General features: G+C 37.2%; 1 protein-coding gene across 1 annotated transcript; it reads left to right on the forward strand.

The window, feature by feature from the left end:
• Positions 1 to 2,512: 2,512 nt before the first annotated feature.
• LOC131170386 (uncharacterized) lies at positions 2,513 to 3,391 on the forward strand. Its single transcript, XM_058129434.1, has one exon. It carries the CDS (start codon positions 2,513 to 2,515, stop codon positions 3,389 to 3,391), a length of 879 nt encoding a protein of 292 aa, XP_057985417.1.
• Positions 3,392 to 17,546: the final 14,155 nt, after the last annotated feature.

Here is a 17,546-nt window from a genome sequence, read left to right on the forward strand (position 1 = left end):
TATAACAGAAAGTCTCTTGTTCTCCATATTATCAAGTTAGATCGAGTAGCCGAGTACATTATATGAATTCCATAATAAATCAACCAAATTAACCACAAAATATATATATATTAGGAAAAAAATCCATTCTTTTTGGTTATTCTTGTTATAAAACTGGGCTAAATGATATTGGTTATTGTTATTTAGAAGAATATGTAGCAGAATTTTTTTTTTTAAATGCAATTGCAAGTGCATCATTAAGGTCCAAAGAGCAAGTTACATAATCTAGGCCTACAACAGAAACAATATAGAATAGAAGGCCTAAAGCTCAGGTCAACACTCCACGCATATACAGACAGCCCAAGTCATTCTTCTACTCAAAAACTCTAACTCAGAAGTAGGATTTGAGAAGAAGACCAAAGCCGATGCTCTTCTTACAGCATCGAACTGGACCATCAATGGGATGTGAAGCCACCAACATTCGAAACTCTCAAATAGACCTTGCACAAGCACTAACCACTTGTTTAAATTCCCAATCGGCAATTGACCTCCATTCTTTTCCAGATCAAAATCACTAGCATGGTCGAGAGTGCGATAAGATAAAGCACTCGGCGTCTCAATCTCGTATAGATTTTGGGAACCACCTTCAGCCAGAGAGGAAGACTATATATATATATATATATATATATATATATATATATATATATATCCTGGAGATACCATCATCAAAGACTGCATATACTCCTCCCATCGAAGCAGCGACAGATGATTCAACAGTCACAATCAGAGATTCAACAAACCCAGCTCATGTAAATGCTCCCACAGCATGAAAATTCCACCAAGATCAACAAGCCAAACCAAAACAACTCTATCTATACACCAACCCAAAATGGGGAAGGACACTCGCTCCTAATCGGCGCAAAATAGAAAGCCTTCCCCCTACCCCAAATAGAGACCACTCATCTTACCAAGAGACTGAAGACCAAAAGAAGAAGTTTGAGAGAAATTTGGGATTTTTACTGTATTAGTGTTAAACAAAAGAGGAAAATACAAGAATAGGTGATCAACACTTAATTTACCGGAAGGGGGTGAGGAAGCATCGAGACTCCAGTCATACTAGCGTCCGGAAGTGGGACGCTACTTATACTAGCGTGCAGGTGGGTTGTAGCCGAGGTGGCAAATATTGTACATCCAGACGCTTCTTATACTAGCGTCCGAAGCTCAGGACACCACTAATAGTAGCATGCAAGTGTGTTGCAGCCCGCCTGACAGCCCACCTGATAGAGATTCACTAGGAAAGGTCACGTCAGCCAGTCGGGACGCTTCTAATACTGGCGTCCGCAGCTCGGGATGCTACTGATAGTAGCGTGCAGACCCTGACGACCATTGTCTAGTACATGGTCAGGCGTGCTTTGGGATGCTTCTTATACTGGCGTTTGGAGCTCGAGACACCACTAACAGTAGTGTGCAGAGGTCACATCCCTTCATGCCACAGTTGACCGAGCTCGGGTGCTGATCCTGGGACGCTACTTATAATTGCGTCCGAAGCTAGTTCATATTTCCCACTCCACCTTCATCGCCTCTCTCACTAAACCCTCTCATCCCTCTCATCCCTGCGATTCTCTCATCCCTCTCTTCTCTATTGTCCCTTTCCATTGTTGTGCGGAGTGCTGCTCGTTGAACCAGGTGGTGGGTTGCTCAGTGGACCAGCAACTAGAAGGGAACCGTGGTGGACCAGCAAGACAAAAAAAAACTATTAATGATAATTTTTAGAACGCCATTTAAGTAATTGAACTTGTTCTTTAATCAGAAAATGTCAATTTCGTCTTTTGCTACTATATATTGGGATGGAGATATTATTATGGATGACGAAGGTGATGGCTATTGTGGGGGTTCATCAACAGTTATTACTATATGTAGACGCATGAATATTGGTAATTTAGGTATGAAAATAGTCAGGGGAATTGGCCTTAAAGCTGGACATGAGTTTATATCGAGTATATGTTTCAGACAACCCATTGTAGAAGATGATTCTATCAAGTGGGAGTGCATGGGTTTGGCTAACGATGATGATGTCAACATTATGTTTAATTTTACTGATCAAATTGGAGGAATGTCACCGATTGAATTATATGTTGACATTTTTCTACCGAATGCATCTGCATCTGATGGTGATGAAGCAGGGCCATCAAATGTTGGTTCCACTGATGCATACAATTGTCAAAGTCAATTGGAGAATGATTCAAAATCTATTGACACTGATTATTGTCCAAATGATGACGAGACCCAAGACGATTGTGATGAGGACTGGATTGACAGTGATAACACGAACGTAAATGAGGATGTTGATCATGAAATTGACATGGTATTAGATTTGCCTTTGTACTACAACGCTCATATTGCGAACCCAATAATGCTTGTTGTCCCTCCTCCAACCTACTCTGAAATAGATTTTTCATTACTAACGGTTGATCCATGGTCAAAACCGCCATGTACGTCAATGTGGGATCCATCAAAGGAGTTTTAAGTTGGAATGATATTCCCTTCTAGAGATGTTATCCAAAAAGCTGCCAAAGAATATCATTTACTGAGGCAGCATGAGTTTTGTAACGATGAGACAAAGAGTAGAACATATGCCATCAGGTGCAAAGATATAAGGAGCAATTGTAAGTGGAGAATGCATGCATCACGACGGGAAGGATGTGATATATGGAAAATTACCAAAATTGACGGACCCCATACATGTGTTAATCTATCACTATCACAAGATCATGTGCAATTGGATAGTAGATTTATATCCGAGTTCATCCAAGCTATAGTATGCGAACAACCAAGTGTCAAAATAGCTGCGTTACAAGTTGAAATTAAAGATAATATAGGATATATGCCGAGTTATCGAAAGACATGGAAGGCTAGACACGATGCAATTGTTAAGATCTTTGGTGGTTGGGAGGAATCTTATGGAAGATTGCGCCAATTCATGAATGCCTTATGCAAACATAACCCTAAGTGCTCGTTTCTGATTGAAGATGACCCTCTTTTTGTTAATAATAAGTTAAATCCCAAATATCGAATTTTCGATAGAATGTTTTGGGCATATAAACAAACAATTGAAGGATTCAAGCATTGTAGACTGGTTATTTTTATAGACTTGATGTTTTTATACAGAAAGTACAAAGGGTGTTTATTTTGTGCAACGGTACTAGACGGCAATAATCATATTTTTCCAATTGCATGGGCAATAGTTGATTGTGAAAACACAAGGAATTGGGATTGGTTTATGTCTTGTTTGAGGGTTTTTGTAACAAATCAGAAAGGTATTTGTGTTATATCAGATAGGCATATTGCTATAAAAAGGCAATGCAGTAAGATTGGTGGCAGCCTCCTGATGGACATCATCGATACTACTTAAGACATATCCTCAGTAATTATAACATGAAGTTTAAAAATACTTACATGAAAGAAGCTCTCCAAAAGGCAGGTTAGTTGTGTAAGATTATTACTTCTTTTCACTAACATTGAATTATCAATGTTAGGTACTATAAACAATTGACATTGTTTTTTTATACAACCAATCAAATTCAGAAAAAGAAATTTTATGAGGCCCTGGAGACAATCAAGAGCGAGCATTCAGAAACATATGAATGGGCCTTAAAGATACCATTGGAAAAATGGACACGTTCTCATGATGGGGGGAAACAGTATGGCTCGATGACAACTAACACCGTTTAGTCGGTAAATGGAATGCTAGAGGGGATCCGTGCATTACCAATAATTGTTATGGTTGAGAAAATATTTTTTCAGTGTGTCGAATATTTTAACATACGCCGCACGGCGTTCCGTGAGCAACTGCAACTTGGCTTTAAATTTACACCAGCATGTCGTCAAGTTTTAATTGAAAATTTAAATGTAGCAAACTCACTTCATGTCCAGTTATTTAACCACAATTGTGGTGAATTTGAAGTTTGGAAGGTGGATCTGGAAAGAAGTATGTAGTGAAACTTGATGAAAGGACATGCACATGTATTCCATGTGGCCATGTGATTGCAGCATGCCAATCAATGTCTATTGATTATGAACAATACGTTTCAAATTATTATACATTGGAACGAATGCTTAAGTCCTATGAGTGGAAATTTTATGCACTTGGACATCATGATGATTGGTTGACAGACAATAATCCGATTCTAGTACCTGATCCAGCACATAAAAGGCCGAAAGGAAGACCGAAGTTGTAACACCCCTCACCCGGCTACAGTGTAGCCGAGCAAAGTGTGTTACACGGAGTGCCGGAGCACCTGATTTTATTTGATTTCATTACAATTCTTGATTTATTTATTCAAAAACTTTATTTAAGGTTTAGGCTATTTTTACTTTTATCAAAATCTAACTAATTTGGAAATTTTAAAAATTTTAACGATAATCCGGCAGAGTGCCGGCTGTAATTTGGACTAACAGTTCTTTTAAACCTGCCAAAAACAATTTCAATATATGCTTAAATTCATAACTTAGATTATCTCAAAGCATTCTCATCAGTTTCTCAAACTCAGATTCAGTCTCAAAATTTCTCAAACTCAATCTCGTTCAGAATCATTATGATTAGATAATCAATTCAAATATCAAAATTCTTATATTTCATTAACTTATATAATTTGCTAATTAAGTACATAAATTTATCAAGTACAGGATATGCAAATGAAATTACAATTACTAATTCACATTACAATATAAGCAGTAATTATAATGTACAGATTAGAAAACATGCTTAAAATGAGCCCTATCTACATGTATTGCTAAGGAGGTGACAACCTTGAACTCTTCTGACACTTCTGCAGATCTGGACTCCAAAAATCTCAGTCGACAGTCTATTGGTTTTACCTTCAGTACCTACGCGAGGAAGCAATTCCATCTCGCTAAGCATTTCTGCTTAGTGGTGCAATAGTATAATAAGAAATAATATATACAAATAAAGAAAGAAATAAATCATAATTCGGATATCTAGGAATCAATTATTCTAACTGTATTGTATTTTAAGTCTCTACGGTTCTGCAAATTATATCTTTGTTATGTTTCTATTGCTAATCTCTTTTACTCATTTCATTCAATGCTTAATTTAATTATACTGAAATTTTCGTATACTTAACTTAACTTAACTGCCTGAATTGAATAATGTTTTAATTGACTGCTCGTATAGCCTATATACTGACCAGACTGGATAAACGGATATACTAGCACTGGGTACCTAGTACCTCGGGCCGTCATACCATCGGTTACAAAGTATCCCCCGCTGTGCAAACAGTGTGGCTAAAAAGCCATATAATCAATCAGGCATTAAGCCGAGTATAATAACACAATCCGTATAGCCATAGGCTATTAAAATCATAGTATGGCATAATAAGTCAGAAAATACAGTATGGCGTGAAGCCATTTACAGAACAGCTGTCAGAATTCTATTGGCATGCCAACCTATCCAAACTAGTCAACTAGGCAAATTAGGGCATATTACAAAATTAAATATTTATTTCTTTATTTTTAGGGTTTACTGGTCATTATACAATTTACTAGTCAATAAAAATGTTGATCTTTTTATACATCATGGATAAGTTGATTCTAGTATCAACATGTCACAATTTGTAATTCAATATGCTGCTAATATAGTGCAATTTACCATTTTTACAAGTTGGCATTCATTGCCAAATTACTTCAAGCATCATTATAGGTAAATGTCAAATTCTCAATTTTAGTGTGTTAGATTGGTCTAGCTTAAAGTTCTATTTCTCTTGGTTTTTCGCTTCTGGTTAAAGAAGCAAAATTGTAGCTCTATGTCTTATTGAACTTTTGACAAAATTTCAGGTCATTCTGAGTTGTATAGACCAAGATATGGTCAATTTACTAAAGCTGGACAGATTGCATCTTTAGTGCAAAATTTGGTCACTTTAGGTCACATTCAGTTCTAGCAGTTTTGGTACCCGAACTTGTGCAAGCTATTTGACTTGGTTCTGGCTATTTCTGGGCTTTGGTGTCTTCATAATAATTGTAGCTCTATGTCTAAGCTATCCATGGTAAAAATTTCAAGTTATTTGGACCCGTTTTGAGTGAGTTATGGTCATTTTAGTGACTACTATTTATATGGTCAAAAATCTGGGTTGCAAGGTTGCCATTCAGGATTTGGTCATTTTTAAGGTCAGTTTCTAAGCAGAATTTTGGCAACATTTCTATATGAAAGTTGGCCTATTTGGTGTCTAATTTCACCTCCCATTGGACTCATACCAATTGGATTTACAGTTTTGCACTTATAACCTAATTTAGGTACTGTCAACACACACAACCTACAATTTTACACTTCCAATTTTGACAATCCTCCTCCTCCCAATACTTCAATATTCAATCATGGCACTTCTATATATATTGTACACAATTCCAGCAAGCATTTTGGGCAGAACACTCAAGTGCTCAATGCACACAATACACCATTCAAGTTTAATATTTACTTCCACCGAAATTCAACATACCTCAACACCAATATTACACATTCACTTCCATGGCAACTACACATGCTGCCCACAATTTAACACTATCACACCTCATCAATATATTACATAAAATCACATACAATTTCATAACATTATAGGCTGCCAAACATGGCAGTTTACCAAGGTATCAAAGTCTCATTTTAAACCCTTAATTCAAGCACTAATTTGCACATACTTGGACATTAACTTACTACAACTTCCATTTGAGTTAATCCACCTAAATTCCGATCCATATAAATATAAGAATAAGTCACTAACCATGCATTTTCATTGCTGCCAAAACTAAGGTTTACCAATATTCAATCATTTCCTCAATTGTTCTTAGCAATTCAACTTACCCAAAGCTCAACACAAGGATTAGTGAAGGAAAATGGGAAGATTAAGCACTAACCTTTATTTGGAGCTTGCTAAACCTCACCAAAACTCTTCCTTTTTGTTCCTCATAATCTGTCCAAGGTGTGTGGACCACTTTTAATGAAGTGAGTTACAAGAACCATGGCTTAAAGATGAGGATTGAAGCTCTTGCATGTGGCCGGCCATGGAGGATTTAGGGAGAAGGACCATTCGGCCATGGATGGTGAAATGAAGAAAATGAGGTTTTTAAGTGATGGAATCTGTCCATATGTACTTATATACTCCACTAACTTTAGGTTAATTAATATAATATACTCCACTAACTTTAGGTTAATTAATATAATAAGTAAAGTTTTATTATTTCAATTAGTCCCCCCTCATTTTTCTTTAATTATATTAGCTATGTAATTTCATCTTTTTATGGGGTTTCGAAATTTATTACCACTCTTTTTTTTTTATGAACATTTAAGTCAAAGGTCAACTCTAGGTGTCAAATGACCAAAATGCCTCTCTTCAGGTTGCATTTTGAATTTTTCGATGCTATCGATTTACTCCTTGTACCGCCGATTCCTTAAATTTTTGTTTTTCATTTATACTAACTTACTAATTTTTCTTTGACATTCCCAATGTCAATTACACCTCAGTAGACCTTTAATTAGATTCCGAAAATATTTTCTCGAGTTCCCCGCGGTCTAAGGCTAGTCAACGGTCCTCGCCGTAACTTCCCGGTGCGGTCACCCATCGCTACGGGTTCGGCTCGTTTAACTTAGTCACATTTTATCTCTTTTATTTTTTCTTAATTTTCTCATCACATATTTTATTATTTTATACTTCCTCACTGTCGCCGAGCCCAAATTTTTGGGATAAAGGCTTAGTTGAGTTGAGTTGTATACTTCCTCACTGTCAATTAAGTGTTGTTCCAGACATTCTGACTTTCCGGGGCAAACATTAGTCATTGGAACAGTGGAACATACAGATTACGTAAAGTGAGGATGTTACAGAAGTCATCAAGAAGGAAGAATGAAATGGATTGGACGGTTAGTGGAAAAGTAGGAGAGACATCTAAAATCAAATATTTGCTCTGTCTTCAACAAGGGCACACAAAAAAGAGTTGTTCTGTGGGACAAACCACCAATAATTAATTTTATACAATTTTAAAAATACGTTTTATTGAACAAATCATCTCATTATTTGTAATTTCTCGATTATTTTGGCACAAATTGTTTATTGTTATGTTTTCTTTGTATGTGTGTAAATGTAACAGGATTAATGCAAAGGAAGATGAATTGTGTGTTATCACATGAGAGACATCCAAACACTTCAAATAAAAAATCATATGAAAATATTGTAGACAAATATACAGACCCTAATGGATGCACATGGTATGGTCATAAGAGAGCTTTTGTCAATCAAAAGTATTATGCATGTCTACAACAAGGATTTGCAAATCATATATTTATAGGTAAGCATTCAAGGAATATTTCAGATTTCAGAAAAGTTAGAATTGCTTAAAAGCATGAATGGGATAGATTATGGGAGACACATTGTAAATTGGAAGCATATTGTATGTTTCATGATTTACCCATCCCAAAGGTTCGATCAGCTGAGATAGAAAGGAATTCAACCGATGGTATCCAGAAAGTTAAAGCACAATTGTGTATTGAGAATGAGATAATGAATAATCGTCTAAAAGTGTTTCACAAACAACAAATGGCATTTATAAATATGGATGAATTTAATAGTATAGGTGAAGCTATCTTAAACATTGAGGATGATGACATTTCTGATTTCAGTGACGATGAGGATTGTCACACCCTACCCCTCCGTAAGGCATAACATGATCCCGTAGTATACCTAATGAATTATCAAATTTCATCTACTGATAACCCATTAGATACACTACAAGAGATTTTAGACCTTTTTTTACTTCTTTTTACAGTGGTGAGCACTATTTATAGGTGTTAAAAATATTTTTAACTGAAGTGAAACCAGATAACACATTTGAAGTATTAATAATTTCTATAAAAATTTTGGTAGAGTGCCATATGTATTTTGAATAAAACGTTCTTCAAAAACCTGTAAAAAGCACTTCCAATATTTTGTTCAATCCCCAAAATCCAATATTCAATCAACACAATAAGTTTCTCAACATTTGCCAACTCAAATCCACAATAATTTTCCAGTGTTTTCAAAAGTTGAGATAAAAGATATATATCACAATATTTACAAGCCAAAATAATTTACAAATTTAGTTTTCAACTTTAATGTATAATTTTAATGTACAATTTTAATTTACAACTGCTCAAAACCAAGAACAATATATACATACAGTGAACATACATTACAATACAAAATGCAAAATATGGTATACTCAATATAACCGATGATCTCTCATTGAAGCACTAGCAGTCTAGTCTGCTGCTCTGTCAGTCTGTCTACCTGCGACAACAATGAAAAGCTATCGCTGAGCCATTGTCTCAGTGGTGCACAACATTAACCAAATATAACTTTAAATTACAAATCATAAGTCATATAAATAATGGATACTTAAAACCATAGTTAAATTCAAAGACAGTGAATGTCAATAAGAATTTAAACTCCATTTCACAATATCACAATAAATATCAATAAATCATACACACAGCTTAATCATGTTCCAAAGTCCAATTCATCCCAAAAGCCGATGGCTAGTGAGGAATTCAATTCATCCCAAAAGCCGATGGCTAGTGAGGAATAACATAGCTAGCTAGCAATAATATGAGTACTCATTCTATTCGTCCTCAACAGGCACACACCTCAACACTTCAGCCAGAGAGGGAATTCAATTTATCCCACTAGACAAGCTAGCGAGGAATTCAATCAATATACATCATAGCTGTGGTTTCAAACCATTTATAATGCTTTTCAATCAATAAGTATCCATCAAATATCATTCAAACAATTTTTCACAATTTAAAACAATGATATACAAATAGTAATAATTTATTTCAATTGAAAATTCAAAAGAAATAACTGTTGTGCACAAACCTCTGATAACTGTCTCTTGGTCCTGACTCAGTGTTTTCTTCCCTTTCCCTGAGTCTTTGCTAACTGAAATACACAATTTGAAGTGTTTCAGTATTTATTTAAACCGTCTCTAACAATAAGGCATAATACTTAATTTATTGAATTCTATTATTTCCTTAGTCAACCTAAGATGTTGACCCTCGATGCAGTCTAGGTGAATTAGGTTTTAATGTTACCAATGTGTTATATTTAATAGCCTTTTAGTATTGGTACATGTTACCCAATTTATTTTCATGTATATTGCATTTTATTGCAATTTGTCGAATTCCGGTATACTAATTTGACCTAGCCGGATGACCTAGTTCCCTCAGTTTTTGGGTTTCGGTCAAAGCTACAAACTTGTAGGTCTATGTCTTATTGCACGCGAGGAAAAATTTCAGATTATTCTGAGTTGTGTAGGCCAAGTTATGGTCAATTTACCAATGCTGGATAGAATGCACCAAAATGGTAGCTTTAGGTCATTTTTAGGTCACTTTTGGTTCGGCCAGTTTTTGGACCTGAACTTGTGCAAGCTATTTGGCTTGGTTCTGGCCATTTCTGGGCTTTGGTATCTTCATAAGAATTGTAGATATATGTCTTAACTATTCATGGTAAAAATTTTAGGTCAATTGGACCTGTTTTGAGTGAGTTATGGCCAAAACACTAACTGCTGCCCAAATGGTTAATTTTCAGGTTTTCAAAGCACTAATCCGGATTTGAACATTTTTCAAGTCACCTTCTAAGCAGAATTTTGGTAAGCTTACTTCATGAAAGTTGGCACATTTTGTGCCTAGTTTCACCTCCAATTAGTTTCATACCAATTGGAGCCACACACTTAAGGTTCTAAGCCAAAACATACATTGCCCTATTGTACATTGTTCACTCTTTACCAATTACACATCCTATGCTTACCAAGTCATTTCCTTCATGTCATTTCTGGTTTGTACCATAACATAAACACATTTAGCAACTCATTTTTGGTCATTTTGGCAGCTTATAACCATTCTCAATATGCACATTATAGTACAAAATTTTCCAAGTCCAATTACAAACAATTTAACCACATGACATAGCTCATTTACCTGTCCATATTCAAACCTTTATACACATATATATGCTGCCATAACAAGCACTATAATTCAACAATATAATTCCATAAACCAAACCATGAAACAACACATTTTGGTCTACACTTTAAAGTTGCCGATTGTACATCTCCTTCAATTAGTTCCCAAGCTTCCAAAATCAAGTGTACTATCACACATACATTTAGTATACATTATCCAATTTATTCCTACACACATAAACACTTATATCAACACTTTAATCTACCATTTACATGTAAGGATAAACTGCTCTTATTGAAGTTCCATGGCTACGAAAAATGTACCTCTCCCTTAACTCATCAAACTTCAAAAATCGTTCCACAATTCAACTACCCACAACACCCATTCAAAGTTTAATGAAACAAGCATAAAAAATACATACTTACCACTTTTGAAATTCTTCAAAACCTCACCAAAACTTGATTTTCTTGCTGCCTATCTACTGCCCAAGTTGTGTAGAACAACTTTAGCGAAGGAATCAAGTGGAATGGAGATGGAATTCATGGTTGCATGAAGGTCCTTCAAATTCGGCCATGGAAGAACTTCTTTGGGAGATTTCGGCTAGTTTTTGGGAGGTTGAAGAAGGTGAGTTTCTGTCCAAAATATGCTGATTACATGTCCACTTAAGTGGAGTTAGTGGACCACTAAGTAAGGTTTTAATGTTTATTTATTCTAAAGTTTCTATATTCCCACATTTAACTCCTATCTTTTGCTATTTAATTTATGTACCACCAATTTAATTTTTCATGATATTTTTCAAGTGTAATATCATTTATTTTTAATGGACATTTAGGTCAAAAGATAACTCGGGATGTCAAATGACCACAATGCCCCTGTTCGGTTGCATTCTTGATTTTTCGGTAACACCGAGTTTTCTCGTTTTCTCGATTTCCCGTTTTTCTTTGTACTGATTAATTAATTTTTTCTTTGATATTTCTAATGATATTTATACTTCAATAGATATTTATTTAAGTCTTAAAAATATTTTCCAGGGTTCCCCGCGGTCCAGAGCTAGTCAACGGTCTACGCCGTAACTTCCCGGTGCAGTCACCCATCGCTATAGTTTTCGGCTCGTTTAACTTGGTTACATTTCATTGCTATTATTTTTCCTTTGTTTTCTTGTATTTTCCTTTCTTGTATTTCATTATTTTATGTCTCCTAAACATTTAAATATAGTTCTAGGCATCCTAGCTGTTCGGACCGACACTGGTCACCGGAACAGTAGAACGCACTACCGAACATAGGGGTGTTACAATTCTCCCCCCCTTAAATAAATTTCGTCTCGAAATTTACCTGGCATCAGTCTCTGAACAGCTGTGGGTGCTGTCTTCTCATATCTTCTTCACGTTCCCAAGTAGCTTCCTGGCCTGAATGATGGTTCCACAGCACTTTAACCAGGTGTATCTGTTTATTCCTCAGCTGCTTCACCTCATATGCCAGAATTTCTATGGGTTCTTCCTCATATGAGAGGTCTATATTTACCTCAATCTCTTCAACTGATAGTACATGAGATGGGTCAGATCTGTACCTCCTTAACATGGACACATGGAAGACACTGTGTATCCTTTCTAGCTCTAGAGGTAATGCTAACCGATATGCCAAAGGACCCACTATTTCCAGAACCTCATCTGGTTCGATGAAACGAGGACTCAGTTTCCCCTTTCTGCCAAATCTCATAATCCTCTTCCAAGGAAAAACTTTGAAGAATACCTTATCACCCACTGCATATTCAATATCTCTTCTCTTCAGATCAACATAGGACTTCTGACGGTCTGATGCATCCTTGAGTCGATCTCTAATCAATCTGATCTTTTCCTCTGTCTGCTGAACAATTTCTGGCCCAATCATCTTCCTTTCACCTACTTTATCCCAACATAGGAGAGTTCTGCACTTCCTGCCATACAAAGCTTCATATGGAGGCATCCCAATGCTTGATTGGTAGCTGTTATTATAAGCAAACTCAATCAAAGGCAAGTGTGTATCCCAACTACCTTCAAACTCAATCACACAAGCCCGCAGCATATCCTCCAATATCTGAATTACCCTCTCGGGTGGCCATGCATGCGTGGGTGGAATCTTTGTCTTTGAAGTTCAATCTAGTTCCTAGGGCTCTCTGAAGACTACCCCAGAATCTAGAAGTGAACCTAGGATCTCTGTCAGATACAATCGATACTGGCACTCCATGCAGTTTTACAATTTCATATATGTACAATCTGGCCAATCTTTCCAGGCTATAGTCCATCCGAACTGGCAAAAAGTGAGCAGACTTGGTCAGTCTATCAACTATAACCCATACTGCATCATGACTATTCTGTGTCCTTGGAAGTCCCATCACAAAATCCATAGTTATCCGTTCCCATTTCCACTCTGGTACTGGCAATGGATGTAACAAACTAGCTGGAACTTGATGTTCTACCTTTACTTGCTGACAAGTTAGGCATTTGGAAACAAATTCAGCTATATCCCTCTTCATACCCATCCACCAGTAATGCTCTTTCAGCCCTCTGTACATTTTAGTTCTACCAGGGTGCATAGCAAAAGGAGACTCATGTGCTTCCTTCATAATGATCTATCTCAATTTCACATCATTAGGAATGCACATTCTGCCCTGATGTAGTAGTAAACCATCATCTCTCACAGAGAATTCAGGTTTCTTGCCCTGCTGGACTTCTTTCAGTAGCTTCTGATATTTTTCATCATTCTGAACAGTCATTCTGATCTGATCAATCAACACTGGCTGTACATGCCATGCAACTACTGTTTGTCCCTCATCATCAATCTCTAAACTGGCATGCTGTGCTTTCAACTCATGTACCATGGACAAAGGAGAAACTCTAAGACTTGCCATAGTCTTGCCACTTAAGGCGTCAGCCACCACATTTGCTTTCCTTGGCTGATAGTCTATTAAACAATCATAGTCTTTAATCAGTTCTAACCATCTCCTCTGCCTCAAATTCAATTCCTTCTAGGTGCCCAAATACTTCAAGCTCTTGTGATCTGTGTAAATGTAACATTTCTCCCCATACAAATAATGTCTCCAGATCTTCAGAGCAAAAACAATAGCTACTAGCTCCAAATCATGTGTTGGGTAGTTCCTCTCATGCGGTTTCAGCTGGCGTGATGCATAAGCAATGACATTCCGATCTTGCATCAGTACACAGCCTAACCCATTGTGAGAAGCATCATTATAAACTGTGTATTCTTTACCTGGAGTAGGTAAAGTAAGGACTGGAGCTTCAGTCAAACACCTCTTCAACTCATCAAAACTTTACTGGCATTTATCTGTCCACTGAAATTTTACATCTTTCCAAAGCAGCTTGGTCAGTGGAGAAGATAACATAGAAAGTCCTTTCACAAACTAGTGATAATATCCAGCTAAACCCAGAAAACTGTGAATTTTTGTGATATTCCTGGGCGGTTTCCAATTAAGGATAGCTTCTACCTTGCTGGAATCTACCTTGATCCCTTCAGCTGACACAACATGTCCCAAGAAGGAGATTTCTTTCAGCCAAAATTCACATTTCGACAATTTAGCTTATAGCTGTTTCTCCCTTAAAGTCTGCAGTATAATCCGCAGATGTCTGTCATGCTCCTCTGCGTTCCTCGAATATATCAAAATATCATCAATAAACACCACCATAAATTGGTCGAGATATGGTCTGAAGATAGTGTTCATCAGATCCATAAAAGCAGCTGGAGCATTTGTTAACCCGAATGGCATTACTAGAAACTCATAGTGGCCATATCGAGTTCTAAAAGCAGTCTTTGGAATACTCTGCTCTTGCACCTTCAACTGATAATAACTAGATCGCAAATCAATTTTGGAGAATACAGCTGCACTCTTTAACTAATCAAACAGATCATCAATGCGAGGTAATGGATATCTGTTCTTTATTGTCACCTTATTCAACTGTCGGTAGTCAATACATAAGCGGAGGGTGCCATCTTTCTTCGTAACAAACAATACTGGCGCTCCCCAAGGTGACACACTAGGGCGGATGAAGCCCTTTTTAAGTAGTTCTTGCAATTGTATCTTCAACTCCTTCAGCTCTGATGGTGCCATTCTATATGGTGTTATGGAGATTGGATCCACACCAGGCATAACATTAATTTCAAACTGCACCTCTCTTTCTGGAGGTAATCTTGGCAATTCATCAGGAAACACATCTGGAAAGTCATATACTGTAGGGATGTCCCTCAATGCTGGACTCCCCACTTGGGTGTCTACCACATGTGCCAAATATGCTTCACACCCCTTTCTAATAATTTTTCTGGCTAGTGCAGCCGAAATGATGTTTGATGGCAATAACTGCCTCTCCCGTGTATTACCACATCACTGTACTGAGAGAGACCAAAAGTGACTGTCTTCAATCTACAGTCAATCATAGCGTGATGCCTGGCTAACCAATCCATGCCCAAGATGATATCATAATCTCTGAAGGGCATTTCAATGAGATCAGACAGAAAAGTATGTACTTGTATCACAAAAGGACAATCCCTATATATTTTATTAACCCTGACCTCTTGTCTTAGCGGACTTGTTACTAGCACCTCAAAGTCTATTTTTGTACATGGAACAGTAATGCAATCAATGATGCTAGCACTCACATAAGAATGGGTAGAACCCGGATCAAATAACATAAATACATCTTGATTAAAAGTTGAAAAGGTACCAGCCACAACATCAGATGTCTCAGCCTCTTCTCTTTGTCTCATTGCGTAGACTCTAACTGATGCACTTCCTTGCTCTGACTGATTCATTGTGCCTTGGCTACCTGCTGGACTACCTCTACCCCTGCCTCTACCTCTGCTAAGTGGTTGTGAACCTCTGGTGACAGGATTCTGAACTGACCCTTCAGCAGTAGTAGGAGGTGGCCCAACTCTACGAGTACTGGTGCAGTCTTTGGCAAAGTGCCCTGTGCCTCCATAGTTATAACAGGCTCCTATGGCCTTGTAGCACACCCCACCATGATTTCTTCCACAAGTTTCACATTGACGGGGAGGGTAGGAACTTCTGGTACTCTGCTGACCAGATAGAGGAGGTTTCTGTCCGGAATATCTTCCCTTACCGGACTTTTTACCACCTTTGTTGTGTCCCCCAAAGTTCTTTCTCTTCCCAGTAGGACCACTGGAACTCTAATATACTGACTTTCCCTCTTTTTCTGTCTTCTCTGATTTCTTTTTCTCAGGGGCCGCTTCAGATTCAATTCTTTTTAATTCTAGTGCTTGAAAAATAAGCTCAGAGAAGTTGTTATGTTTGAATCCAACCACTTGTAATCTGATACTAGGCTTCATACCGGTTTCAAACCTCTTACATCTCTTCCTACTGGTAGAAAGTAGACTTACTGCATAATGGCTCAAGCGGAAAAATTCCCTTTCATATTCAGCCACTGATTTACTCCCCTGTTTCAGACTTAGGAACTCTTGCAGCTTCTGGTCCACATAAGCATCAGGGACATATTTTTGTCTGAACTCCCGTAGAAAATCATTCCATGTTAGCACTAAAGGTTCTACCAGACTATGGGGAATGGTTTTCCACCAGTCATATGCACCCCCTTGTAGCAGAGACACTGAATATTCAAATCTGAGCTCCTCTGTACAATGTAGCTTCTTGAACACCCTATCCATTCTCTCTAACCACTGTTCTGCCTCTAGAGGATCTACTGTCCCCTTGAACTCAGTAGCCCCATATTTCATCAGCTTGTCATACTGCCTAGTCGAAGATTGTGGTTGTACCACTGGTGTCTGTAGTGGGACTTGAGTAGGCATATTATCAGCCATTTATTAGAACATTGCAGCCATCTGCTGAGCGAACTGAGCAGGAAACTGCGGTACTAAGGGGGCTGGTGCGGCTGATCCACTGACATTGTGTAGGGCTGGGGCATCCCCTTGTACCTCAGCCTCTATAGATTGATCGACTGAACGATCCCCTTCTTCCATAGTCGATTTGAGGATCTTAGACCTCCTGAACAAATAACACAAGGAGATTTCCTCCTGTTAGTGCATATTTATAATGTAATATACTGTATGTATCAAACAATGACATTGAGCAGTTGTACTATGAAGAAGGAATATTCAAATTACAAGTCAAAACAGAATTTAAAAACCTAGCTCTGATACCACTTAAACATGTCACACCCTACCCCTCCGTAAGGCATAACATGATCCCATAGTATACCTAATGAATTACCAAATTTCGTCTACTGATAACCCATTAGATACACTACAAGGGATTTTAGACCTTTTCTTACTTCTTTTTACAGTGGTGAGCACTATTTACAGGTGTTAAAAATATTTTTAACTGAAGTGAAACCAGATAACACATTTGAAGTATTAATAATTTTTGTAAAAATTTTGGTAGAGTGCCATATGCATTTTGAATAAAACAGTTCTTCAAAAACCTATAAAAAGTACTTCCAATATTTTGTTCAATCTCCAAACTCCAATATCCAATCAACACAATAAGTTTCTCAATATTTGCCAACTCAAATCCACAATAATTTTCCAGTGTTTTCAAAAGTTGAGATAA

The sequence above is a fragment of the Hevea brasiliensis genome, chromosome 11, assembly GCF_030052815.1.
Source record: "Hevea brasiliensis isolate MT/VB/25A 57/8 chromosome 11, ASM3005281v1, whole genome shotgun sequence".
NCBI lineage: Eukaryota > Viridiplantae > Streptophyta > Magnoliopsida > Malpighiales > Euphorbiaceae > Hevea > Hevea brasiliensis.